The sequence below is a fragment of the Ovis canadensis genome, chromosome 15 (assembly GCF_042477335.2).
Source record: "Ovis canadensis isolate MfBH-ARS-UI-01 breed Bighorn chromosome 15, ARS-UI_OviCan_v2, whole genome shotgun sequence".
Classification (NCBI taxonomy): domain Eukaryota; kingdom Metazoa; phylum Chordata; class Mammalia; order Artiodactyla; family Bovidae; genus Ovis; species Ovis canadensis.
Window position 1 is genome coordinate 81,179,693 of NC_091259.1, and position 24,438 is coordinate 81,204,130.

Below are 24,438 nucleotides of genomic sequence, written 5' to 3' on the forward strand. Positions count from 1 at the left end.
GTCCAGAAGGGGACCCAGACCTCAGATAAGTGTGTTAATATTATGGCATTCGTTCATCTGTTCCGTTGTCCGTGCATCCACCCATTTATTCATCCCCTCTCTCATTCATTCCTAAATACTGTTGAGCTCCCTTATGGATCAAGTACCTGTTCTTTACATTTGAGAAAAAAAAAAAAAAAGCAATCAAAGACACTTGCTCTTGTGAAGTTTATATTTTAGAAGGGGGGTATTGAAAATAGTGCACCTAACAAATAAGCATACAGCACGTTTGAAGGAGAAAAGTGCTATAAACGCGAAAGACAGCATGGAGGGAATCACTGCAGTGTGGTGGCAGCAGGCGGCAGAATGAGGTCGGTGATCACAGCTGGCCTCCGAGAGAAGGTGATATTTGAGCAAAGATGTGTAGGAGGTGAGGAGCAGGGCAGGTATCTCCGGGGAACAGAGGTCCAGGTGTTGGAAACCAGCTAGAGCAAAGGCTAGGAGGCACTGCTGTGTTTTGTTCAGTTCAGTCCAGTCGCTCAGTTGTGTCCGACTCTTTGTGACCCCATGGACTGCAGCACGCCAGGCCTCCCTGTCCATCACCAGCTCCCGGAGTTTACCCAAACTCATGTCCATCGAGTTGGTGATGCCATCCAACCATCTCATCCTCTATGTTTTGTACTGTAGGCATAAGCAGAGAGGATGAGGATCCAGGCTGGGGCCCCTAAACTTGCCTAAGTCAGGGAGGAAGTGTCCTTAGAGGAGGTGACACGCAGGTGTTGCTGGCCAAAATCTTGGCTTTCTTTGCCCATTGAAGCCAAGTAAAAAATACGGAGACAGAGTTAGGAGGAAACTGAAAGATAGCTTTAATTCTCAGCCGGTGGAGAAGAGAAACAGGTAGGCTCATGCCTCAAGAACTGTGCCCCCCGCCAAGCCACGAGGAGTCTAGGGGCTTGTATAAGGCAAGGGCTCGCAGTCAGGAGTCGGTGATGAGGAACAGAGGTGATAGGATCTTGATTTCTTCCTCTTGCATCGTTTCAAAGACAGTCATAGCCTGGCGTCAGTAACCCAATAATTGAGTCTGGCATTTGGTGGCTCTGCGGCCTTCTTTCTGATACATAACTACAAGGGGAAGGATGTTGAAAGGGTAAGCACCAGCTACAGGATATATTTAGCATAGAGTCAAGAGAAAAAATGTGAATTGTAGCTCTTGCAGAATTACGGAGCAGAAAAGCAAGCTTTGTTCCAGACATGCAGAGTTAGGAGCAATTGAAGTAAAAAAACTAGGAATGTTCAAACCTGCTCACTGTTCTATTTTCTTTGTTCTCTGGAAAGGGAAAGAGAAAAACTAATTCCTCTTTTTTCATTTTCACTGTAACACAGGCACGGACTTGAAGGAGAAGCAGAAGTCTGCCAAGTGGGTGGGTCTGTGAAACGTTCTCTGAGCGGAGGGAACAGCATGTGCGAAGGCCTAGAGGAATGAGAGATGGTGGTGAGTGGGCCAGGAGAGTTACAGGAGGCTCAGCTTTCAGCTTTGCGTCTGTTTGTTGACCCTCAGGGAAGGCAGACCAGGAGCTCCAAATGTGTGGTGCTCATTCAAGTACACCATTCCCATCCATCACTCTTCGTGGGGTCGGTTTCCTCTCCCTTCATCAAAGAGAAACCGAAGACCAGAAAGGCTTGGGTGGGTTTACCAAGGACACACAGGCAGGTCGGGCTGAGAAGACTGGACCAGCAACCCCCCATCCCTGCTCATCACTCCAGTGCTTCCTCGTCAAGCTGTCTGTCCTGCCCTCGGTTAACCCACAGCAGCCTGCTCACAATTGTGGCCTCAGAGGTTAGTAGCTCACTTGTGCTTTAATTGAGATTTGCTTGCTGATGTTGCCAAGTATTCAAATCACCTGACAGTCCTGAGGGTCTACCCGGGCTCAGACCCTCGCCCACTTCCCAGCCCCCTCCTCCTTGCGAGCTCTCCAGGTGACGCCGATGCCTCCAGAGACTGAGAGCCACAGCTCCAAAGTGTGGTTCTCACAGGCGTGGGGGCTGCTGAGCCTTGCACCGTAATAGTTCAAAGAAAGGCCATGTTATTCTCAACTTTTGGAGGAATCTGCATGCTGTTTTTCACTGTGGCTGTGCCAATTTACACTCCACTTCTGGGTTTATTCAAAGAAAATGAAAACACTAATTTGCAAAGATACACGAATGTTCATTGAGGGTTACATATAATAGGCAAGATATGGAAGCAACCCAAGTTCCATCAGTGGATGAATAGGAAAAGAAAATGTGGTACACACACACACACACGCACACACACACACACACACACACACACACACACACTGGAATACTACTCAGCCATAAAAAAGATGAGATCTGTCCATTTTCAACAACATGGACGGACCTTAGGGGCTTCCTAGGTGGCTCAGTGGTAAAGAATCTGCCTGCTAGTGCAGAAAACACAAGAGATATGCATTCGATTCCTGGGTCAGGAATGTCCCCTGGAGGAGGAAATGGCAACCCACTCCAGTATTCTTGCCTGGAAAATCCCATGGACAGAGGAGCCTGGCTGTCTGCAGTCCAAGGGGGTCACAAAAGTCAGACACGACTTAGCAATAGAGCACACGTGCACTTGGATGGACCTTGAGGGTATCATGTGAAGTGAAATAGATGGAAAAAGACAAATACTATATGATTTCACTCATAGGTGGAATATAAGAAACAAACAAAAACCAAAATAGATGAACAAGACCAAACCAAATGAAACAAACATGTAGATACAGAGAACAGAGTAAAGGTTATTAGAGGGGAAGGATGGGAGAGGGGTATGAGTAAAGGATATTAACTGTGTGGTGATGGAGGGAAACTAAATTTTTGGTGGAGAGCATGCAGTAAGTGTATACAGAAGTTGAAATATAATGTTGTACATGTGAAACTTATATAATGTTATAAAACAATGTTACCTCAATTTAAAGTAAATAGTTTAAAAAATTTTGTAAAAAGAAAGGCCATATTAGGTAATTAAGAGCACCTGAGGGAGATCCCCTTGGAAAGGACAAGGTGGAGGTTGTTGCCCTTGAAACCATCTGCATGCTTAAAAGCAGAGCGCGCAGGCCCAAAGCAGTAAGCAGGCTGAGAGGAGCATGTGGTGGAGCGGTCTCTGAGGCTCCCAACGATTAAAGGATTTTGACCAGAGCAGAAATGAGTGGAAACAAGGAGAGTGGTAAGAGCATGGTGGTTGGGTTGGAAGCCACGGATGTGGACTGAAACGGGGCTCCACCTGGACCCCCCAGGTGGAGGGGGGGACTTTGGAGCTTATGGATTCCTGATAGTGAGTGCCAGGCTTTGAGGGTATGTGTACCCTTCCAGCAAGCAGCCTCGGGAAGGGATGGTTAAGAGGGCAGTGGAGCCTGGGGTTTGCAGACTTGGATTTCAAGCCCCCCTTACCCATCCTGCTGCTGCTGCTAAGTCGCTTCAGTCATGCCCGACTCTGTGCGACCCCATAGACGGCAGTCCACCAGGCTCCCTCATCCCTGGGATTCTCCAAGCAAGAACACTGGAGTGGGTTGCCATTTCCTTCTCCAATTCATGAAAGTGAAAAGTGAAAGTGAAGTTACTCAGTCGTGTCCCACTCTTAGCGACCCCATGGACTGCAGCCTTCCAGGCTCCTCCATCCATGGGATTTTCCAGACAAGGGTATTTTCCCATCCTACTTGTTTGAATTAACCTCCTGCCTTTGAACCTCCTGTTTTTAAGCCTCTTCCTTTAAGCCTTACCTGTAAAGTGAGCCTAATGGTGGTACCCTCCTCATTTGTTATTTTTGTTAGTTGCTCAGTTGTGTCCAAGTCTTTGTGGCCCCATGGATTGTAGCACACCAGGCTCCTCTGTCCGTGGAATTCTCCAGGCAGAAATACTGGAGTGGGTTGCCATTCCTTTCTCCAGAGGATCTTCTAGATCCAGGGATTGAACCCAGGTCTCCTGCATTGTAGGTAGACTCTTTACCCTCCTAATAGAGCCACTTTGAGGATTACATTGGGCGGTGTATACAAAGAACCCAGACAACAGCCTGGCTCAAGGTGGTACCCAGTATAAACTGTGATTGATAATGTTGTGGTTTCAAAGGGCCTGTGACCCCCAAAAGCTTACACCATTCAAATCAGGCTGGGTATATTAGGGGACTGTGTTAAATTCAACAGGCTATTATAAATTATGTCCTTATTCACCCAATCTGCAAATTGTGGATAACTCTCAACTCCTAGCAGCCAGGATGAAGTGGAAATAAAGCTGCCTGTGGCTGGGGCTTCTGGGCAGTCACTAAGCTCTCTCATTGGGTAGGTGGCCTGGGTTGAAAAAGCTGGTCTAAGTTCGTCTTATTCTTGGTGCATGCGCTTCCTCTTTTTTTCCTTGACTAAGTTAGCTATGCTTGCATCTCTCAAGAACCGTCTTTTCATTTTCTTCTAGTGTAGTCTACCAAAGTCTAGCCAGTGTATGTGTGCCACATGGGTGTAGCTGTGTTCCAATAAAACTTTATTTACAGACAGGTGAACTGAGGGTACTTCCCTGGTTCAATGGTTAAGACATCACTCTTCCACTGCAGGGGTCATGGGTTCGATCCCTGGTTAGGGAATTAAGATCCCTGCATGCTAAACAGCCAAAGGAAGAAAAAAAAAGATGAAATGGGGTCCTAGTCTATAACTATACTAAATTCTTTTGTAAAGCATCTGTTAATTCTTTTGTGTCTTCCAAGTAGCGGTTAGTAATCTGTAGATAGTGTTAACTCAATTTCCTATTTTTAACTCTAATTTCTTTCCTTGTCTGATATTTTTGGCTGAGACCTCTGGTGAAATGTTAGGTATTTTACAGTGACCATAGGCAACCTTATCTCTTGTTCAGGATTTCAAACCCTTTGGTTTCTCAGCTAAGTTGAAGGCTGGCTTTTTGGCTGAGAGATGTCTTATGTTAAAGAGGTGGCCATTCATTGTATTAAGTTGTTTAAATCAAGAATGGGTGTCTAATTTTGTCAGATGTCTTTATAGCATCTATAGATCAAGTGACTTTTATTCCCTTAGGATCTACTAATGAAAAGTTAATAGAAGTCATAGAACTGAACTTCCATTCTCAATATGACCCCACGTGGTCGAAAGGTTATTTTATTATGCTGCTGGATTCTGCTTGCTAGGTGCTATTCAGTTTTAAGTATTGATAATCTAATCACTTGTCCATAGATTTGTCCATAGTTCTTCATATAAGATTCATCAAGTCTAGATATCATTGTTTATTTGATTACGAAATGTGGATTTTCCTTTTCTCTAGTTTAATAGCACTGGAATAATATACTCCTTTATATCTATGATGACATTTCCTTATGAGACCCGCTGGGCCAGATATTCTCCAACAGACCTAACTCTCTGATAATGTCTATGGAAACTGATTTGCTTAAGATTTTATTTCTTATCTGGGACTGTGAATAATTAACTACATTTTTAAACTCGATTATCCATTTTTTCCAGGCTTAACCATATCCATTGGAACAGTGCAAAACAGTCTCTAGCTCATCTTATTTCAGTGCATGTGCTCCCTCTTATTTGTCTTGACGAAGTTAGCTATGCTTGTCTCTCAAGAACTGTCGCTTTGTTTTTTCTACTGTAAATTAATCATGCAAATATCCCTCTGCATAGTTGGGGCCTGTTCCCATAGTGGTCTTTACACTGGAAGGGCTCACATTGGAGATAAACTTATTTAGCTATTTACAATCTAATAGAGCCTTAAATTGGGCTTCCCAGATGGCTCAGTGGTAAAGAAACTGCCTGTAATGCAGGAGACTTGGACTTGATCCCTGAGCTGGGACGATCCCCTGGAGAAGGAAATGGTCACCCACTCCAGTATTCTTGCCTGGGCAATCCCATGGAGGGAGGAATCCGATGGACTATAGTCCATGAAGTTGCAGGAGTCAGACACAACTTAGTGACTAAACAGCAACAATAAAGCCTTAAATTAGCTATACCTGCATTTTAAAAACCTACTTAAATATAGCAAAATTCATAAGAGTACACCTTGAGCTTTGACATATGGTTACAGCCATGAAACCATCACCCTATTAAGATATGTCAATATCATCTCCCCAGAAAGTTTCCTGCATCCCATCACAGTCAATTTCCCAACCTCCTCTCCAGGGAGCTACTGTTCTGACTTCTATCATTACCAATCACTTTCAGTTGCCCTGTAAGTAGAACTGTACCGTATGGACCTTGTCTGGTTTCTTTCACTCAGTTGGCTTTAGCTTTTAAAGGTGATGTAAGAATTAAAGATTTTAAAATTAAAAATAAAAAAAAATTCCAAAAAAAAAAAAATTAAATAAAATAAAGGTGAACCTACTTGCTCTGATTAGTAGCGTCTGTCCTCTTCCACCTCTCGCTACTTGCTCTAATTAGTAGGTCCTCCGCAGTAAATCCAACCCCTCTAGCGGGAGAAATTGGTACTGCCTGTCGAAGTGGAGATGTGTGATGGCTACACGATTCCAGATTGGGAGTTATTCCCTTTCAGCATATTGACGATAGAATATCACTAACTTCAGGTTTCCGCTGTTGCTAATACCAGCTTTTGATCTGTGATTCCTTTTAAGATAACTTTTTTTCTTGGCTGCTTTTGAAATGTTTCTTTGTCTTGTATTTTTTTGTCGCTTCACATAGAAGCTACATATATATATATAATTATATAATTTATCCTAATTTGCATTTTTACCCTTCTTGATGCCATGCTTTGGTGCCTGGTTATTTGGCACTGATGAAACACCTGATTCAAATTGCTTCTCTTCTGCCCTATTTTCTCTTCCTTTGGGACTCCGAATGAGTATGTATATGTGTATGTATACCTTAGATTTTATATCTTTTATGTCTCTTCTGTGTCTTCATGCCACATTCTAGAAAGTTTTCTCCAGCCTCTCTTTCCAGGTCACTAACTTTCTCTTTAGTTGTATCTAATATGCCATTAAGCCTTTTCCATTGAGGCTTTAAGTTTTCAAGAATTGTGTTTTAACAACAGAATCTCCTGTTTCCTTTAGATCTATCATTTTAGCAACTTTTAATTTTTGTCAAGTTCCAGGCTTGGGTTTTATCTCCTTGAACAGAAAAGCAATGTTTTTACAGTTGACTCCTGGCACCTCAAGTCTAGTTGGTCTTCGCTGTCTCTGCTGGTTTTAGCTCATGCTATTGATTCATTTTCCAGTACTCTTGCCTGGAAAATCCCATGGATGGAGGAGCCTGGTGGGCTACAGTCCATGGGGTTGCTAAGAATCGGACATGACTGAAGTGACTTAGCAGCAGCAGCAGGGCACATTATGTGATGTGAATGTGCACAGACCAGGCTGGAGTCTGTGCTAGCACTGGTTTCCTGCCAGCTCACTCTCTTCTCAGGAGTTCTAGGCTACCATCAGAAGGCTGAGGTTGAAATCTTGGTTTTATTATGGGACATTAGAAGTTCCTTGCCTTCATGGAGTCTTACTTTTACTTCCATTTGAGGTAAGTATTAGGATTCCCTGGTAGCCCAGCTGGTAAAGAATCTGCCTGCAACGTAGGAGACCTGGGCTCAATCCCTGGGTTGAGAAGAGCCTCTAGAGAAGGGAACAGCTACCCACTCCAGTATTCTGGCCTGGAGAGTTCCACGGACTGCATAGTCCTTGGGGTTGCAGAGTCGGACACAAGAAGTGACTTTCTCACCTGGTATGAGTAACTGGTGCCCAGAGAGGCGAGAGAATTCTTCCAGCATCTTACAGTTGGTGAGTGGTAACAGAATCTAGACTTCTCAAGGCTGCTTTTACCTGAGTTTTCAGTTTTGCAACCTGTATTTAGGGATCTATACCCCCGTACACCTTGCTTCCCATGCACATAAGGAAGACTTGACAATCATTATCATTATGTACTAATTATTATGTAGCAATCTTAACTACTACATTGAAAAGGAAGAATCTCAATTAGGTTAGGGTACTGAGACACCAGGGAAGGCTGGTGCATGGCAAGGGGAAGGAAGGCCAGATGGTGGATCGAACTAGAAGGGCTTGTAGGGTACTAGAGAAAGACAGAAGTATGCTGGTATAAGTGGTATACCCATGTACTGGCATCCCAAATGAACAGGAGACTAGCTTCCTAGTTCATTCCCCATTCTCGGTTTTTACTGTTTAAGATCTGTCTTTCAACTCTTATCCGAGGGTAACAGCTGGGCTGGTTCTGAGATTCTGCTTTTATAGAAATCCCCTGTGTATGCTTTGGGAGGAAAATGGTTTAAAGGTGAGAAATACTGAAACTACGAGTGTAGCCAAGAAGATTGAGAGTTTGTGTATCCTGACACCAGACAATTTAGGGCTGAGATTTGGGGACATTATGGCCTTTGTGGAACAATGTCAGTCACAATAGACTTTCCTTATAGAAAAGACCAGTCTTGGTGGAGGTCTGACTTCTTGGTTTTCCCTCAGCCTTGCTGCATACTCACTACCTTATCAGAAAATACGTTTGCCAGGAAAACATACTTTTTGCAGTTACTTGCCTTGGCCCCTGCCTGGAGAGCTCTAATTCCAGCCAGTCTCCCTCCTCCAGTGCCTGTTGGGCCACGCTGACCTCTGGTTTCCTGCTCCTGCCTGACCCGTTTCCTGTGAGCCTGAGGTCCCTGACTGAGGGCTGGGTGGATGGAAGGACGCTGAGGGCCACCCATGTTCCTGGAGGACAGCGTGACCTTCTCAGCCCGAGTTGAGAGCCCCATTGCAATGGCCCTGTTACTTCTAGGGGATGGAGCTTGGCCCAGAGCAAAGCTTTTGCTTGTGAAACAAGTATTCGTCCAGGAATAAGAAAAATTGGTTCAATTTCTATCTAAACATTATGTTTCTAATAGCGGTGAGAGAAGTTCTCTGTATTACTGATGAAAAGTTGGCTTCCTAAGTCAAGACTTGGTACCTGTTTGTCCCGTGGCTTCATCCGACTGTCGCTCCATCTTCCATAGCTTACAGTCTCCAGTCGAGGCTAATCTCTCCACGGAGTCAGCCACATCCCTGGGGTTGCACCTCTCCTGCTAGTTCCCTGTACACCAGATGGTGTGCTAAGGACATGATGGGGAAGGCTAACCGGGGAGGATACTGAACAAGTAGCAAAATGAAGTGTCATTCCAGAGAAGTAGAGGTTGTCATGGGAATACCACAAGCAGACTAAAGATGGTTTAGAGAGGTTGGGCAGAGTGTCCAGTATTTCGACGTGCTGGTCCCACAAACTGTAAAAGAAGTAACCAGGTTTTGTATATGTGGGGGGATGTAATGTAGAAAAACTTAGAAGATGGCATTTGATGGAAGGTGTGTAAGTCTAGATTTTTAGAAAAAGGGATCTCAGTGACTGAGGATATGAGGATTATTTTACAATGAATGAGAGGCAGCGGTCAGCCTCACATTGTCATACCTCCTGGCTTCTTAATATTTTTTTTTTTTATTCTTCGATGCTTTACAAAGGTGTACAAAGTCTTATCCAGCATTTGGACTTCTTTTCAGACAGAAGGTTGGGCTGAATAGTTAAAGGTTCAGAACGTATAGTCCTAGGAACTTTTGTTAGAACTGCAATTACTCAGGCTCCACCCCAAAACCCCTGAAAGAAAGTCCAGTGATGAAGACTAGCACTGCGTCCTTACAAACCCTCTAAGTGATTCTGGTGGACTTTAAAATTTGAGAATCGTGTATCTTGCCCATGGTAACTGGTGATGGATGTCCAAGGCAGCTGTCACTGTGAGCAGGTCGACGGTGTTTATAGGAAGTGATACAAAGTGGGAGGATGGAAGAAATGAGTTTTGAACATCTGGTATGACCACCTTGGAGGAAAAGTGGAAAAATGAAAGGAACGATGTTCTAGAACAAGCCTTGGCAAACTTTTTCTGTAACAGGCCAGATAGTAGCTATATTAGGCCTTATGAGCCATACGGTCTGTGTTACAACTTTTCAGCTCTGCTGTTGAAGCACAAAGGCAAATATAGATAACGCATAAACAAGAGACCATGACTATGCTCCAATAGAACTTTATTTACAAAGACAAATGGATGGCTGGCTTGGTCCCTGGGCAGTAGTTTACTTTTCCCTAGTCTGGCAGAATGACTTAGGTTTTGTTGTTTTTACTTTTGGTGTTTGTTTTTAGCAGCAGAATCCCTTTTCTTCCTTAGAACTATAAAGCAGGAGTCACTCTGATTGAAGAATCCACAGCCTACCTCTTCAATTTCTCCTTTTTCCTGAAGTGGACCCTAAGGTTCTTCCTAAGAACACATTTTAATGACACTTAAGTCCGGTGCTCCAACGTCTGAGCTTGGGGCCACATAGGCATTGCCCTTGAATGAGCAGGTAGCCCTTCCTCAGCCAGTCTGGGTCTGTAACCAAGGTGTGGTGGTAGAAGGAACTGGGGGCCAGCCTGAGATCACGCCTGGGCCTGAGGTTCAGGAGGTCTCCTTTGCTGCATTGCGTGGTGTCTCTCTTGCAGGTTCCAGCCAGCCTGCTGAGGCCAGTGGGAACACCCAGAGTATGAGTGGCCCATCAGACACCCCCCACACGCCCTGTGTCCAGATGAGGGGCCAAGCCCTCAGATACCGCAGCATCCACACCCAGCTGATGGAGATGGTGCTGACCTTGCGGCAGACTGTGGAGGATCACATCACGCGGCTGACGACCAGACCTCAGCGGCAGGACCTGACGCTGGAGGAGCAGTGGCATGGCCAGGCCATCAGGGAGCAGGAGGCGCTCCTGGGTCGCTTATTGTTCCAGATCGTCAGCTTCCTGCCAGCTGGGGCCCCAGGCGACCAGAGCGCCCAACCGCCTCGCACGTCCATGGACTCCAGGGGTGATGTCGGAGGTGGGCAGCCGGTCCAAGCAAACAGGCAGACTGGCCAGATGTTCTACCAAGAGAGTGGTTTTGAAAATACAGTGATCAGCTATGACCTGTCCAACCGTGGGATTGACATCTCTGCCTTATACCGCTTGAGATTCCGGGACTATGACGCCTACCAAGGAAACAAATACCACAAGGACAAGAACACCTTGGTGAGGATGGGGGGACAGGCTCGAGGGCCCCCCTCACTGGGATTTGCTGAGTCCTGTGCCAAGATCTGTGCGTCCTCATTGATTCTTCCCAGCCCCATGGAGTAGGTGCTGTTGTCCCCTGTAGGTGAGGGGGGTGCACAGGAAAGTTGACAAGCTGGGTCTGGTTTCCCCTCCCGTCCTAGCTCTTATCTACCGGGAATCGCTGCGGTCACTGTGGTAAGTGAACCTGCCCTTGTGGAACTCGGGTCTAGTAACAGATCTCAGCCACTGGGGAAACAGATGTGAATAACGTTCCCAAGAGCACCAAGGGGCTGCCTGCTTTAGGTGGTCAGGGAAGATGGTTTAAAGGTTGAGTCCATCAGTCAGGTGATGGGGGTCTTCCAGGAAGGAGGAACAGCATGGGTGGAAGCTTCAAGGTGAGAAGAGCTTGGAGTGATTGGGAAAGGAGGCCTGTGTGGCTTGAGCAGAGATGGTGAACGCTGTAACCGAGGTGCGGTTGGGATCGGGCCGTTGTAAGATGTTGGGATGTTATCCCAATGGTGATGGGATCAAGAACAGGCTTCCAGCAAGAGAGGGTCCCAACAGTTCTCCAGCCAGAGGGCAGGGGGCTACAGTAGCCTCAGTTTTCCTTCTGTTCCCACCCAAGGGATATGTGGCCAGTGGCCATCGGCTTTTCTGGGGCCAAATGAGTCGGGTATCCTGATCGGCCTCTGAGGGGCCGTGCCCCGTCCAGGAACTTGAAGGGGCCCTTTCATGGAAGTGGAGATGGCAGAGGTGATATAGGCAGGGCCTGGTTAAGGAGCCAGGCTCTGGGGCCAGTCAGGTGAGATGCTGCTCATCACCAAGGTCATGTGACTAGTTTAGTTTTTCAACCTTTCTGAGCTTTACTCTTTCAGCAGGAGATCAGAGCATTTTCTCAGGAGTTGTGAGAATCAAGTCAATTGACAGGAACCACTTAGTCTAATGTCTAGAATATAGGAGCTCAGAGAATGATGGCTGGTATATAATATAACTATCACTACTTATGTTGTGGGTTGGCCAAAAAGTTCATTCAGTTTTGAATAAAAATAAGACACTTTTCATTTTCACCGAGAACTTTATTAGAACAAGGTACTCACTAACTGAATGGACTTTCTCGCCCACCCAATATGTGGCTCTAAAGAGGGAAGTTTGCAAGCTGTTAAGATTTGGGAGAATTTGTGGAATTTTTTTTCTAGTATTAAGGTTGTCAAACATGGATTTTACTGCCTCATGGAGCAGGGAGACCTCCATTTGGGCTCATCCAGATGAGTAATTATGACCTGTTTAAAGAGGTCCCTGGTGGGCAGGGCGAGAGGACTGACCTTCGATTCTGCCTATCTCCAGGGCTACATCAACCTTGGTACCAGTGAGAACAAGCTCTGTACTGATCTTCTGGCTGAGAGGGTAAGACACATTCCAGCCTGTGCTGGGACCCACCTTTAGGCCCAGGTACCCCAAGAATGGGTCTTTTAGCACGTGGTAGACACAAGAATAAGACTTAGAAGTTTGAAGGGAGTGGGGAAATAGCTTCTAGAACAGCACATCTAACCTGCTGACTGGCCTTGCTGTGCTGGGAAGTTTTCTCTGGATGGGTATGTGGTGGGTAAGTTGCCAAGGGAGCGTCTAGATCAAATCTAGGGTTGGGGAGGTTGTCAGACACTTCCCAGGGGAGATCTAGTTGTATAATCTTTGACACGAAGCCTGAAGCCTCCGTTCATCAGGGAGCATGTAGCATATATGCCCATTTCCCTCTGGGCGCCCCTGTGTTGTAGGGCAAACGCCCATGGGCATCCTAGGAGTAGGAGGAGGCCTCTTGGGCACCCCTGGTCCGGCCGTGCTCACTCTCTATTTGTTGACAGTTGAGTCAGAGTGACATGACCTACATTGATGAAGACCTACTGCAGTACGCTGATTGGAGAGGGCAACCATTGTAAGTAGCCCCTGAACCTGGGGTCTTCTGGTCTACAGGCACCCATCCTCATCCAGGGAAAGACTCCCTGGTTCTCTGCTGGGTGCCTACCTATTTTGGGGGGTAATGACTTCTAGAAAATGCCTAGTGTAGACTATCAGAGCAGGCAAGCTGGTGTAGTAGAAACAGCACTGCTCTGTCATTCAAGAGACCCAAGTTTCTGTCCGTACTCTTCACGTCTGTGTCTCCTGGGGAGTTGAAAGCCTTGGTCCCCGTTCATCCTGTAAGGACCCTGAGGTTGCATGCTCTGCTCTCGTGAAATGACTGAAGTCGAGGCTGTGGGGAAAGCCCAGGGCTGATCCCAGGGCTGATCCTGGGAACGACCGGTCTGTCTGGGTCTGTCCACAGCCTGCGGAAAGAAGTGGCCCGGTTCCTGACCTTCTACTGTAAGACACCTGAGCCCCTTGACCCAGAAAATGTGAGTCTCTTCCCAGCCTTCCTGACACCCTGGTGGAGAACCGTATTCTTGGGGACCTCTGCATTTCCAGAAGAGCCTCTGAGTCGGGGCAGGGTGGAGGCCAGTGGGTCCTCGCTGAGGAGACTCCCCGCAGGGAGGGAGATGGGGGACTGATCCCTCTTACAAGGATTGGTTTTCAACTTCTGCCTTCTGTGTGTCTTCTCCAGGTGGTCATTCTAAACGGCTGCTCCGCTGTCTGCTCTGCTCTGGCCATGGTTCTGTGTGATCCAGGTGGTAAGTCAGCAGGATCTGCGCTCCCTCAGGGACACAGCCCCACGTGGACAGGCACACATGGGCCCTGGGCCTGGAGGGAGAAGAGGGTCTTGACTGAAGACCTTTGCCCTGAAGCACTGGGGTGCCTCCTGCGCCAATTAGAGCATCTTCCTACTTCTTCTGCAGGAGTGAAGGATTTGAATTCCCATTTAATATGGGCATGTTACAGGCCTCCAGTCTGCCCCAGGAATGGTGACATCTGGAGCCAACTCTGTCTAGTATTATTAGTTGGACTTTTGGTCTCAACCTCAATACAGAGACCTAGTCAACTGGCTTAGACAATACAGATGTTCTATCTCTTCAACACACAGCAAGTTGTGTGTCTCTGGAGATTCCCAGGTGGTGCTAGTGGTAAAGAACCTGCCTGCCAGTGCAGAAGACTTCAGAGACTTGGGTTCAATCCCTGGGTTAGGAAGATCCCCTGGAAGAGGGCACGGTAACCCACTCCAGTATTCTTCCTGGAGGATCCCATGGACAGAGGAGGCTGGTGGGCTATAGTCCATAGGGTCGCAAAGAGTTGGACCTGACTGAAGCAACTTCAACAAACAAAAACACCGAAATAAAAAACTAGGTTCTAGATCAAATAAAGCTTGAGAGATCTGTTCTTGGTCTCCTTAATGATGCCGCTGAACAATTTGAAATAAGAATCTCAGATTTCTTGATGAGGCTACTGCATGGGGCACTTGTTACCAAGACGGCCAGTTTCACTGGAAGGAGTGGGTCCACTGGAAGGAGTGGCTCATCAAGGAGGCCAAATGGATGGAAAGAAAATAACACATGAAGTCACCAAGCCTGGAAGACCTGAGCCACATAGAGAAATGAGAGCCCTCTCTGCGTGTGGACCTCTGCCTCCAGTGTCGGCCTGGAGCTGACAAGACTTGTGGATGGCTCATGCTCTACCTGCTGCAAGCCTAGCTTGAGTCCCTGGATTCCAAGTAACTTGCAGCAGTATTCTCCCCTTTTCTCTTCTAGTGTACCCACAAAGAAGAAACTTGGGTTTTATTTTCCTAAATAACATTTTTAAGAGTGGACTATGTATAGAGCACTGGCTTATCATAGCTCAGATGGTAAGAAATCTGGCTGCAATGCAAGAGATCTGGGTTCCAGCCGTGGGTCAGGAAGATTCCCCTGGAGAAGGAAATGGCAACCCACTCCAGTCGTCTTATATGGGGAATTCCATGGACAGAGGAGCCTGGCAGGCTACAGTCCATGGGGTTGCAGAGTTGGACGCGACTGATCAGCTAACACTTACACTGACGTATACAGAGCCTGTGCTGCAAAGCACTCACCCCTAAGTAGGAGGAATTACACAGGAAACCTTCTCTGAGGGGTGTGTTGCTGCTGATCTGGGGGACTTCACTGGGAGACCCTGAACTAACAGCACTGTCTGTCTGCTTCCAGAGGCCTTTCTAGTCCCCACCCCCTCCCATGGGGGCTTCGCCTTTAGTACCCACCTGTATGCAAAAGTCAAGCTGGTTCCTGTCCACCTGGAGAGTCAGGTCAGTGTCGGTTCAGTGTCGACTGGTAGACTGGTTCTACCGACCCAGGCAAGGGAATGGTCTAGACATTGCCAAGGTGGAGGTTGGTTTTGCTTTTCTCCTGTATAAGTTATGGGAGAAGGATGGCGAAATTGGGCCAAAAGGGCACGTGGGACTAGTCCCTGGGTATGAAGGGAAAGGATTGTTCAGGGTTTCTAGGAATGAGGAATCCAGGCCTGGAAGCCTCCAGATATGTGGGTCTCAGGCTGCATCTGTCTTCCAGGTCACTGAGGCAAATGACTATCCTTTCCAGCTCACTGTGGATAAGCTGGAGCAAGCCCTGCTCAGGGCTAAGATTGAGGTGAGGTGGGAACCGGGTCTCCAGGATGGGCACTGCTGCTCCGGAAAGGGGCTGAATATGGAGACAGTGGGATAACTTGTTCACCAAGACAGTGTGGGTGCCTTCTTCAAAAGAGGCAGTGTCCCAGGGCACATCCCCCGAGGAGCCCTGAGCCTGGCTGTGGGCCCCCAGAGCTCCTTCCTATTCCCCTCTGTGGGCACCACGCTAGTTGCTCCTCCAATTGCCCACTGAGCCCTTGATGAGGGGTCCGATCCTACTCGGTGCCCTGGCCTTGACCTTCAGCTGAACTTGATGTGGAGGTGAAGGATTTGTGTTCACTTGGTTATGCTTGGTACTTTTCAGGGGAAAAAGGTCAGAGGTCTTATGCTAATCAACCCTCAGAATCCTCTGGGAGACGTCTACTCCCAAGACTCCATGATGGAATATCTGGAATTCGCCAAGAAGTATGACTTCCACCCCCTTGAGATGAAGTCTGTAAGAAGGGTTCCCATCACTCACAGTCAAGGAGTCAGAACCGGAAATAATATACCCTAAGTGTTCTCACTGTGTAGTATACTTTGTGCAGTTATGGACAACTAACCGAAATGGACATGCAGGAAAAGGCACCCACGTGCTCACTGCTTCAGACTGCCACTTCCCTTCTAGCTTTTGCCTGTGTGCACATACCCACGTAACAGTCATGCACCCTGCTATTTCCCACCCCTCATAGCATAAGCTCTTCCTGCATCCATTTCCCAAACTCCTTGGCTTGAGGTGCCGAGGAAGGTGAGTCTCTCTAGAATTTTCCTGTCCCTGTTTCTAAGAACATATTAACATCAGTTATTAATATCTCTGAAGTCTGGAAATAGCCTTCTTAGGGTAGATAATCTTCCACAGTCAAGAAGAAACGTGTATTCAAACTTTATAATGCATCCAGATCAACTGATGGTGGCACATGGGGATAAGAGGAAGAGTGCTGGGGGTGCTCTCCATGCCAGCTCTAGCACGGGCTAGGGGAGGGATTAGCGTTCTAGCTCAGAAACCAGTTTCTTCCTGTGAAACAGAGGTAACAGAACAGCTTCAGACTGCTGAGAGAATAAAGAAGACGAGGCAGGTGTGCACTTAGCCCACTTCATATCCCTGTTTGAACCAGACCCTAGGTGGGAGCTCTTTTAAAAAATTTTGTTGTTGTTGTTTATTAATTGCACTAGGTCTCCCTTGTGGCTCAGAAGTTAAAGCGTCTGCCTGCAATGTGGGAGACCTGGGTTCGATCCCTGGGTCAGGAAGATCCCCTGGAGAAGGAAATGGCAACCCACTCCGGTATTCTTGCCTGGAGAATCCCATGGACGGAGGAGCCTGGTGGGCTGCAGTCCACGGGGTCACAAAGAGTCAGACACGACTGAGCGACTTCACTTTCACTTCACTTTAGTTGTACACACAGGACCTAGTTTTCTGACCAGGGATTGAATCTGAGCCCCTTGCACTGGGAGCCTGGAGCCTTAGCCACTGAACTACTGGGAAGTCCTGGTAGTGCCTGACTATACCAGAGGAGATGTCTCTGGGATGCCCAGCCCCTACCACGGGTCTCTACTTGATGGTTGAAGTTTGGGGCCAGATGTTCTCACGAATGTCCCTCAGGTCCTGTCCCTTTCTAGTACCCCCAAGTCAGGATAGAAGGTCCCCTCTGGTGAAGGAGAGACCCCCTTCTACCTTTCCACACCTCTTGGAAACTTTGGATGGGCTTCTGGGGCCTTAGGAGTGTCTGATCTGTGTTCAGAAAAGCCTAACAAATGAAGTGTGAGTTAACAATTGGAGCCTAGATAATCGTTCTCTTTCACCCAACCTGCAGGTACAACCTCCACGTGATTGTAGATGAGATGTACATGCTCTCTGTGTTTGATGAAGCCATCACATTCCACAGTGTTCTGAGCATGAAGAGGTGAGTTGGTCTCAGCGGGAGCTGGGAACGAGAACCGTGAAGCTCCTGCTTTTGCAGGGTGAGTCCATGGGCAGTAAACTCCTTTGGCTATGAGCCAAGAATTGAGCTTAGAGCCCCCAGGAGTGTGAAAGTGAGCAAAGCATCATCTGTCCTCCAAAGTGTCTTCTCTAAATGCCGCTTTGTACATGAGATAGTTTTAAGAAGAGGGTAGAATGAGCATGGTCAAAAGTCACGATGAAGCCCTACAGAAGGTCAGGGCTTCTTGACAAGTAGTGCACACGGAAAGAAGAGAAATAGAGGAGAACTTTCTTAAGGGTTGGTATTTGGCCCTAGGACAGGATCCAGCAGGCAAAGCAAGAGAAAGAGCATGCCTGGTGGAAGGAACAGTTTCACCAAAGGTGGGGCAAAGAGAAATAGGTGAACACATTTAGAAATGTTTGGAAAGTCTATAAATGGTGGCCCACTTGCATGAGGAGCCAACTGCCAAGAAGGTGGCTTTTGGACTTGCTGTAGGAAGACCCCAAGCCAGGCTGAGAGTCCTCAAGTACCTTCAGTGGGCACTTGAGAGCTCTCCCATCTGGTTCAGCAAGGATACCTTTTGTTGACTTCCTGGCTTAACTGGGGCAACTGTGTCTTGAACTTTGGGTCCCCAGGCCCTTCTGTCTAGGAAGGCCCTCAAGGCCACCTTCATCTTCCCTTCATAGACTGCATGTCGTCATCCTTCAAGTATTTCTCCATCATCTTGACTCTTTCCTTTCCAGTTTGCCTGACCCCAACAAGACCCACGTGATCTGGGGCGCCAGTAAGGTGAGCCCCAGCCACCTGTCCTTGGGTAGGGAAGGAAGTGGAGCCAGGAGTGGAAGGCAGACCCACCGGGTATCCCCTTCCCTTCTTCTCTTCCTCTAGGATTTCTGCATCTCTGGCTTCCGCTTTGGTGCCCTGTACACCCACAACAGGGAGGTGGCCTCTGCCATGAGCTGCTTTGGCTACCTCCACAGCATCTCTGGCATCGCCCAGTACAAGCTGCGTCAGCTGCTTCAGGACAGAGGTACCGAGCCCCGTCCCAGGCTGGACATTGTGGCCACCGGGAATTTCTGGGTCTGCATGGGCCTCTGACATGGCTTCAGTATACTGAGAGCCTGTTCACTGTCTCGGGTTTAACAGTGGCAGGACGGGATGTTTATAGGAGGGCAGATGCAGTTGGGTATAGAAAGAAGACAGAGATGCTGGTCTGAAACACTGACCATCTGACAGCTTGTGCTCTGCCTGCAAAAGGGATAGTCAATTGTACTCTAGGACCTGAAGGTGGGAACTTCAGAGACTGGTCTTTACAGGAAGGTCAATTTTTCCTCCCATTCAGGTGGCGCAGTTGGTGAAGAATTTGCCTGCCAATGAAGGAGATGCAGGTTGGATTCTGTGTCTGGTGGAAGACCCCCTGGAGGAAGAAATAGCAACCCACTCCTGTATTCTTGCCTGGAAAATTCCGTGAACAGAGGAGCATGGTGGGCTACAGTCCATGGGGTCACAAAGAGTTGGATACAACTGAGCACTGAGCATAAACCTGGCTTATTTCAGGCAAAGATTACCAAAGAACAGCCTGACTCTTCAAATACGACTTAACTTCATCTTCCAGGGTGGCCAAAGGAGAGGCCGTTTTGGCAAGCTGGTGCTCCTACATCTATGGCACCTGAATTTACCTTCCCTCTTAGATCTTAAGTGAATGCAGCTTCAGAGGGAATTTCCCACCTTTGATACCATGGTTCAAACTTAGATAAGAGCTCCCTTTTAAAAATTCCCTGTCATAGAGCAGATGCCAGGCCCAAGGATTTAAATTGAGAGCAGGGATACATGAAACAAAGTTATCAGATAAATCTGATTTAGAAAACAATCTGCTTTCAGCTTTGGGTGGAGAAAGTGGTAGATAGGAGAAATCCAACTGGATGCCTCCCTGCAAGGTGCCAGGCCCTCTGATATTTGGTGGAAACCAGATTCCCAGCTTCTTGAACACTGGTTCTCAATCTTGGATGCACGTGGGAATTACCTCATGAAGTTGCTCAGTCCTGTCCAACTCTTTGCAACCCCATGGACTGTAGCCCACCAGCCTCCTCCATCCATGGGATTTTCTAGGCAAGAATACTGGAGTGGGCGGCCATTTCCTTCTCCAGGGGATCTTACCTACCTGGGGATCGAATCCGGGTCTCCTGCATTGCGGGCAGACGCTTTACCGTCTGAGCCACCAGGGAATCCCTCCTGGAGAATTTAAATACCGATTTGTAGGGAATTAGGGAATTTAGTCATTCAGTCGTGTCCGACTTTTTGTGACCCCATGGATTGTAGCCTGCCAGGCTCCTCTGTCCATGGAATTTTCTGGGCAAGGATACTGAGAGTGGGTTGCCCTTTCCTACTCCAGGAGATCTTCCCAATCCAGGGATCGAACCCAGGTCTCCTGCATTGCAGGCAGATGCTTTACCATCTGAGCTACTAGGGAGGCCCAATGTGTAGGCTGCATCCACAAAGATTTTGAGTTAGATGTCTGGGGATATAATCTGGTCCATTATGCCTTTTAAAAGCTCCCCAGGTGGTTCTAAAGTGCTGCCAGTGCTGAGAATGGTTGTGCTAGGATCATCCCCAAGCATAATGAGGTTCTTCACAGTCCATTTGTTAGGGTCTAAAGGAGAAGGTGCAGAGAAGGCAATGGCACCCCATTCCAGTACTCTTGCCTGGAAAATCCCATGGACAGAGGAGCCTGGTAGGCTGCAGTCCATGGGGTTGCTAAGACTCAGGCATGACTGAGCGACTTCACTTTCACTTTTCCCTTTCATGCATTGGAGAAGGAAATGGCAACCCACTCCAGTGTTCTTGCCTGGAGAATCCCAGGGACAGAGAGGCCTAGTGGGCTGCCGTCTATGGGATTGCACAGAGTCAGACACGACTGAAGTGACTTAGCGTCAGCAGCAGCAGCAAAGCAGAAGGTGAGGGAACTATGAGTAGCAGCTACTTGCCCAGTTGACAACAGCAGCATCAACCCCATTTAGGGGACACCTCAACTTCTTGCCTCAAGGGTGTAAATTCAAACATAACTTGACTACACAACTATTGAGAAGCCCAGTATCCCCACCTCACACAATGGAAGTGATGTCATGGGTGGTGGTGTTTAGTTGCTAATCGTGTCTGACTCTTTGTGACCCCATGGACTGTAGCCCTGAGATCCTCTGCCCATGGGATTCTCCAGGCAAGAATACTGGAGTGGGTAGCCATTCCATTCTCCAGGGTATCTTCCCTACCCAGGAAACAAACCCGTGCCTCCTGCATTGGCAAGTGGGTTCTTTACCACTGAGCCACAGGAAAGCCCAAGTGTTAGATACGATCAGCTCAAATACGATGCAGTCAGGGTTGGATAGAATCAGCAGGCATGAAGCCCAGGGAGGGAGCATTTGGTCAGGAGCCCTCTGGCAGATCTTAGCCCTGAAGTATGTAACAGCTCTCTTCCTCCATCTGCTCAGAATGGATTGACAATATATACCTGCCCAGTTATCACTTCCGGCTGCAGGAGGCTCACAAGTATGTCACTCACAAGCTAAAGGCATTGAAGGTCCCTTTTCTCAATCGTGGCTCCGGCCTCTATGTCTGGATCAACTTGAAACAGGTGAGCTCTGGGAGTGAAGACGGGTGTTAAAGGGCAGATCTGCCGGCTGGGTCTTGAGCTCAGCTCTGTCTCTCCTCCCCAGTACCTGGACCCGTGCACGTTTGACAAAGAGCTGCTCCTCCATCGCCGCTTCCTGGACCACAAGCTGATCTTGTCCCCGGGCAAGACCTTCATGTGTAAGGAGCCTGGCTGGTTCCGCCTCGTCTTTGCAGCCAGGCCCCACCTGCTAAGAAGCGGTGAGTGGTGCTGACCTGCCAGTCCTGGCATCCTTCACAGATGCCCCAGCCACTCCTCTGTAACCCAGGAGTGGAGTCACTCCTTCACCTTTAGCAGCCTACATAGCTCCAGTCCTTCTAGGCCCTCTGTTGCCACTTTCGTACCTTCAAGTGAAAGTGAAAGTTGCTCATTCATGTCTGACTCTTTGTGACCCCACGCACTGTAGTCCATGGAAGTCTTCAGGCCAGTATACTGGAGTGGGTAGCCTTTCCCTTCTCCAGGGGATCTTCTCAACCCAGGGATTGAACCCACGTCTCCCACATTGCAAGCAGATTATTTACCAGCTGAGCCACAAGGGAAGCCCATATCTTTAAGCTCCTTTGCAAATGAGAACTGTTAGGCACTTGAAGTATATTATAATTTTGGTATGTCAGGCCTGTGTCTGTCACTGAAGAGGTGCTGCGACTGTAAGCTATCCAGAAATGGAGTTCTGCCCATGCAGAACTTGCCAGCTACTAGGTGAGATAGATAGCACGTGATCCAGAAGTCCCTGTGTGCTATACTGTGGAGCTGCGATTCTCCTCTGAAGGTTACAGAAACATGACAATCATTTTATCTATTGCATCTCAACACATGCAGGTCACTGTTCTACCTGCTGGGAACATAGCAATGAATATTTATGTTACATATCTTTTGGGCTAATGTGGAAAATAGACCGAGGGAAGGGCCACTATAGGCAGGCAGAAAATGAGGCCAAGGCTATAAGCTGCTGCTGCTGCTGCTAAGTTGCTTCAGTCGTGTCCAGCTCTGTGCGACCCTGTAGATGGCAGCCCACCAGGCTCCCCTGTTCCTGGGATTCTCCAGGCAAGAACACTGAAGTGGGTTGCCATTTCCTTCTCCAGTGCATGAAAGTGAAAAGTGAAAGTGAAGTCACTCAGGCGTGTCCGACTCTTAGCAACCCTGTGGACTGCAGCTCACCAGGCTCCTCTGTCCATGGGATTTTCAAGGCGAGAGTACTGGAGTGGGGTGCCATTGCCTTCTCCAGGCTAGAAGCTAGGTGACAAGATTTGATCTTGAGTCACGAAGGTAATCTGGCAGGCAGGGGCTGTGACAGTGAAGCCAAAAAGAGCCATGGGGGATGTGGCAGGAAGACTTGGAAATCTGTCCCCCAAAAGGGAAGGCTCAAGTGCAGCCTCCCTGAAGCAGAGGTTCTGTGGCGGTCTACTAGGACCTGCATGTACCTGGGGCCCATGTGCACACCCGCTAAGTATTTCTCTGTCTTCATTTGGACCTTCTAGCCATGCGTAGGTTCCAGCAGGTGCTAGCGGAGCAGGCGCAGGAGTGCAGAGTGAAGCAGCTGGAGGATGCAGTGAAGGAGGAAGTGTCTGCCTCCCAGCCAGAGGCTCCAGCCAGTCCCGCTCTCAGGAAGTCCTGATGTCAGCCTCGGATCTGGAAAGCTGGCCGCTGGCCTGGAGCTGTGACCAAACAGTGGGCTCCTCCGGGCATGAGTGCGTTTGACTCACTATCAGCCCGCTTAAGCATCTGTCATTTTGGAAGCTTTACATCTTCTTAGTCTCTAGGAGCCATTGCGTATGTGCAAAATGTTTTTATGGGGATTCTGGTGGGAAAGCCTAGAGGAGGAATAAAGGGAGCTCTCTGGGCCCCTGTTTAGGTGGGTTAACTTTTATATTCTGTATCTAATAAATTCCATATTCTTTAAATTGCAGGCCTGTTTTATTTCACATTCTTCATATGACCTTCTGGGAGCTAGATGATTTTAAAACTTAATTTTTAATTAAATTTAAATTACATATTAAATTTAGTTTTGAAATTCTAAAGCAGGTAAAGCAGGTTATATGTGAAGAATACTTTCTAGGGCAGGCCAGAAAGGAAGGGAAATCATGATCCCCAATTGGCTGAACATTTTCTAGGTGTTGGATGTAGTGTCCCATAGGATCCTTACATAATCACACCTCAGACACGTGTGGCTACGTGGTAGAGTGAGAGGATAGTTTCAAATGTTTCCAAATATGAGTTCTCTCCATTTTTGCCTTTTTTGAAAGGCTTTTAAAATGAATCTCTGGTGATAAGCCTGAATGAAATCTTCCATTTTCATCTCTAGGGTTTTCAACTGTTCAAATCATACCTCCTGAGCATTTCTCTGCAAAACATTTGCACATCTGAGCTTTGGTCTGAGCATCAGAGTGGTGAAATGGGCAGAGTGGGGACTACCACCATTTTATAGATGTTGGAAGAACTGTTAGCAGCCACTGATGGCTTTGATCAGTTACTTGGGTTTGGGATCATCCTCACTCTCTTGGGCAGCTTTGCAAGCCCACCAACAAATCCTGATTCTTCAAGACTTTTTGACAGTAGGCAAGTTTCTTTAGAAATAAACTTGAGTAGCAGACACAGAAAGAGAATTCTCTGGTTGCATGAAGGATTTCATGAGACCAGAAGAGATGATTTTCCCTCTCTTCAATATTTATGTCTCTTATTTTTCTGTTGTAATTTTGTGGCCGAGAACCTCAAGTACACAGTTGAATTAACAAGTAAGAACATTCTTGCCTTGTTCTCAATCTTAACAGGATCGCGTTTGGTCTCTCATAAGTATAATGTTACTAGAAATATTCTTCATACTGCCTTTACCAGATAGAAGAATTTCCTTCAGTTCCTAGTTTGCTGAAAGTTTTACCATAAATGTGCATTCAGTTTTTACCAGATGTTTTTGCCTGTACTTTTAGAGATAATATAATTCTTTTAGTTATTAATGTGATGAAATTATATTGATTAAAAAACATTATAGTCCTGCAATAGCCCCGTAGAGTCATGATGCATCATCTTTTTATATATCGTCGGATTTGGCTTTGATGTTAAAAATTTTACATCTATTTTCATGAAGGATATTGTGTTATAATTTTCTTTCCTTATATTGAATTTTTTGATCAGTTAATTTAAATGTTTATCGATTGTATTAATATTTTCCAAAGACCTAACTTTTTGTTTCATTGATTCCCCCCCCTCCAATATGTTTCTCTTCTGTTTCATTTCTACTTTTTATTTCCTTTTTTAA

At 47.2% G+C, this 24,438-nt stretch overlaps 1 protein-coding gene across 1 annotated transcript; it reads left to right on the plus strand.

Annotated features, from left to right (window-relative positions):
* The first annotated feature begins 345 nt into the window (after window positions 1-345).
* ACCSL (1-aminocyclopropane-1-carboxylate synthase homolog (inactive) like) lies at window positions 346-23,086 on the plus strand. The gene is made up of 15 exons (XM_069553334.1): window positions 346-409; window positions 10,470-11,026; window positions 12,392-12,451; window positions 12,907-12,977; window positions 13,365-13,434; window positions 13,641-13,707; window positions 15,148-15,245; window positions 15,508-15,585; window positions 15,928-16,028; window positions 17,414-17,503; window positions 18,265-18,310; window positions 18,410-18,551; window positions 21,007-21,149; window positions 21,232-21,385; window positions 22,664-23,086. The coding sequence occupies exons 1-15, from the start codon at window positions 346-348 to the stop codon at window positions 22,798-22,800; spliced, it is 1,878 nt and encodes a 625-aa protein (XP_069409435.1). The 3' UTR covers window positions 22,801-23,086.
* Window positions 23,087-24,438: the final 1,352 nt, after the last annotated feature.

Bases quoted from the DNA above. Each gene is read 5' to 3' on its own strand.
- ACCSL (XM_069553334.1), top strand. From the start codon at position 346: ATGAGGTCGGTGATCACAGCTGGCCTCCGAGAGAAGGTGATATTTGAG. The intron at 15,246-15,507 runs GTCAGTGTCGGT...TCTGTCTTCCAG, and splicing joins CTGTCCACCTGGAGAGTCAG to GTCACTGAGGCAAATGACTA. The intron at 17,504-18,264 runs GTGAGTTGGTCT...TTTCCTTTCCAG, and splicing joins AGTGTTCTGAGCATGAAGAG to TTTGCCTGACCCCAACAAGA.